This window comes from Schistocerca nitens, chromosome 12 (genome assembly GCF_023898315.1).
Source record: "Schistocerca nitens isolate TAMUIC-IGC-003100 chromosome 12, iqSchNite1.1, whole genome shotgun sequence".
In the NCBI taxonomy this organism is placed as follows: domain Eukaryota; kingdom Metazoa; phylum Arthropoda; class Insecta; order Orthoptera; family Acrididae; genus Schistocerca; species Schistocerca nitens.
Window position 1 is genome coordinate 58350311 of NC_064625.1, and position 2650 is coordinate 58352960.

At 34.6% G+C, this 2650-nt stretch overlaps 1 protein-coding gene across 1 annotated transcript; it reads right to left on the reverse strand.

Annotated features, from left to right (window-relative positions):
- Positions 1-884: 884 nt before the first annotated feature.
- Positions 885-1634, reverse strand: LOC126214900 (uncharacterized). The gene is made up of 2 exons (XM_049941543.1): positions 1295-1634; positions 885-1250 (listed from the first exon to the last, which is right to left on the reverse strand). The coding sequence occupies exons 1-2, from the start codon at positions 1592-1594 to the stop codon at positions 885-887; spliced, it is 666 nt and encodes a 221-aa protein (XP_049797500.1). The 5' UTR covers positions 1595-1634.
- Between the last annotated feature and the right edge of the window lie 1016 nt (positions 1635-2650).

Consider the following 2650-nt stretch of genomic DNA (forward strand, 5'->3'; position numbering starts at 1 on the left):
TCTACTTCATTTGCTTTATATGTTTAAAAATCTTATTCCAATGGTCACTAAAAATAATAAATGTGCTGCACAAATTGTGGTACATGTTTCTTCCCTCTCAGCGGGGAGATTCCGTTTGATGACTGCTATGTTTGTTCTACCATCGAGTGTGATTTTGTAGGATAAGTACCACTACTCCCAGCATTCTTTCTATTGCAGTTATTGGGAAAGACTTCTTTCTTTTGCTAGGTGCTTCTTTTGATTGATACCGTTATCACTCATATTCATCAATTTCACAGTGGAGTAATGTATTTGAATCATGAAATGTGGTTAAGTGTTTGTTCTCAACAGCAGGGTCAGCTGGTTTTATGGCCACAAGGCAGATTCTCCATTCAAGGGGTTTTTGGTGCAGATGGGACACCACCTGCACCTTTCTGAATAACGGAAGTTCGGAATGTGATAAAGCTTCTTGTTTAGGTATCTCCTTCATTTGCTTTACATGTTTAATAATCTTATTCCAATGGTCACTAAAAATAATCAGTGTACTGCACAGAATGTGGTACATGTTTCTTCCCTCTCAGCAGTGACATTCCGTGTGATGACTGCTATGTTTGCCTTACCATCGTGTGTGATTTTATCTAATAAGTACCATCACTCCCAGCATTCTGTCGATTGGAGTAATCGGGAAAGACTTCTTTCTTTTTCTAGGTGCTTCTTTTGATTGATACCGTTATGACTTATATTCATCAATTTCACAGTGGAGTAATGTATTTGAATCGTGAAATGTGCTTAAGTGTTTGTTCTGATTCAGATTCAGATTCAGATTCTTTATTAGTCATTCAGCACTGTTACATGCAATAGACTTCGTCAGTTCACTTAACCTATTAATTTTACAAAATAAATTTTTACATTTTTAAGTTGATATTGGGCATTTCTAAAAATTCTTCTAATGAATAGAATGTATTAGTTAACAAGAAGTTATGAACATTATCTTTAAATAATTTGTCAGGCTTGATTGAACCATTTTTAGACAATTTGTTATATATTTTAATTGACATATACTTATGACTATTGTTAGTTTTAGCTAATCTATTTTGTGGCAACAGCAGAGAAGTACACGTTCTTGTATAGTAGCCATGCCTTTCATTTGTTACACTTAAATTAGGTAGTTCAGCAAGTATGTAGTTAACACTGTCAAGAATATATAAATTAATTACTGTTAAAATTCTATATTTAATGAACAATGGTTTACAATGTGTTCTATTATCTACCTTAGCCATTACTCTGATTGCTTTCTTCTGGATCTATTATCTACCTTAGCCATTACTCTGATTGCTTTCTTCTGGATCACCATAATTTCATTTATTTTTCTGCTGTTTCCCCAGAGTATTAACCCATACCTTAAAACAGATTGAAAAAAGGCGAAGTACGCTGTCCTTACGTACTCAAATGTCACACAACACATCAGTCTCTTCAACAAATATATAACTCTTGACAACCTAACCACTATGTGATCAACATGAGAGTTCCATGTTAGACTGTTGTCAAGTACAATACCTAAAAACTTTGCCTTTTGTTTTTCTATTTTTGTAGTCTTTGATAGACTGAACCACATATTCTGGGTCTTTTCCTCATTTAATAGCAGACCATTGGCATTAAACCATGATGTTGTATTTTCTTTTGCCAATTTTGTATCACTTACAAGGTTATCAAGTACATGGTTTACAGATAGAAAAGTTGTGTCATCTGCATACATATATGTCTTTACATCTATATTTCCTGGTAAGTCATTTATGTGTACAAGGAAAAGAAGTGGTCCCAATTTAGATCCCTGTGGCACTCCATGTTGAACCTCGAGTATGTTTGACAGATGACTTCCTGAACTCACCACCTGGTTCCTTTTATTGAGGTATGATTTGATGAGTTTTAAACTTTTATCACATATTCCATAGTACTCAAGTTTAGAGAGCAGAAGTGAGTGGTCAACACAGTCAAAAGCTTTGCTCAGATCACATAAGGTTACCTGTGCATGCGCATGGTCCTCAAATGCTGCTAGAATGTCTCTGACTAAGAGCTCTATGGCATGTATAGCTGACCTTCCTTTTCTGTAACCAAACTGTGATGCACTTAACATACCATTTAGTTCTAGGTACTCATACATCTGCTTATATATTATGCCTTCAAACACTTTTCCTAGTACTGGAATTAGTGAAATTGGTCTGTAGTTTGCAGGATCTGATTTGACACCCTTCTTAAAGACTGGAGTTACCTTGGATAGTTTGAGAGGATCAGGAAAAAACCCTTCTATGAGACACAGGTTTATAGAATATGTTAATGGTGCTGCAATGTAATGTATGATTTCTTTCAATAGATTGTTTGACATATTAAAAATATCTGTACTGTATGAATTTTTCATTTCTTTGACTATTTTAAGAACTTCATGTTGGGATACCTCTTTGAAGTGTTTCAATGATGATCTGGCCCTATTATGATTTAGGTTTGCTCTCTTCAGATAATCTATACATGTTACATTGGGTTTACTGATCAGCTTTTTGATATCATCAGCACAGCTTACAAAATATTTATTGAATGTATCTGCTGGTATTGGGATTGTCTTGTCGAAGTTTCTGACTTCACCTTTAACAGTATTAATTACTGACCAGGCTGTTTT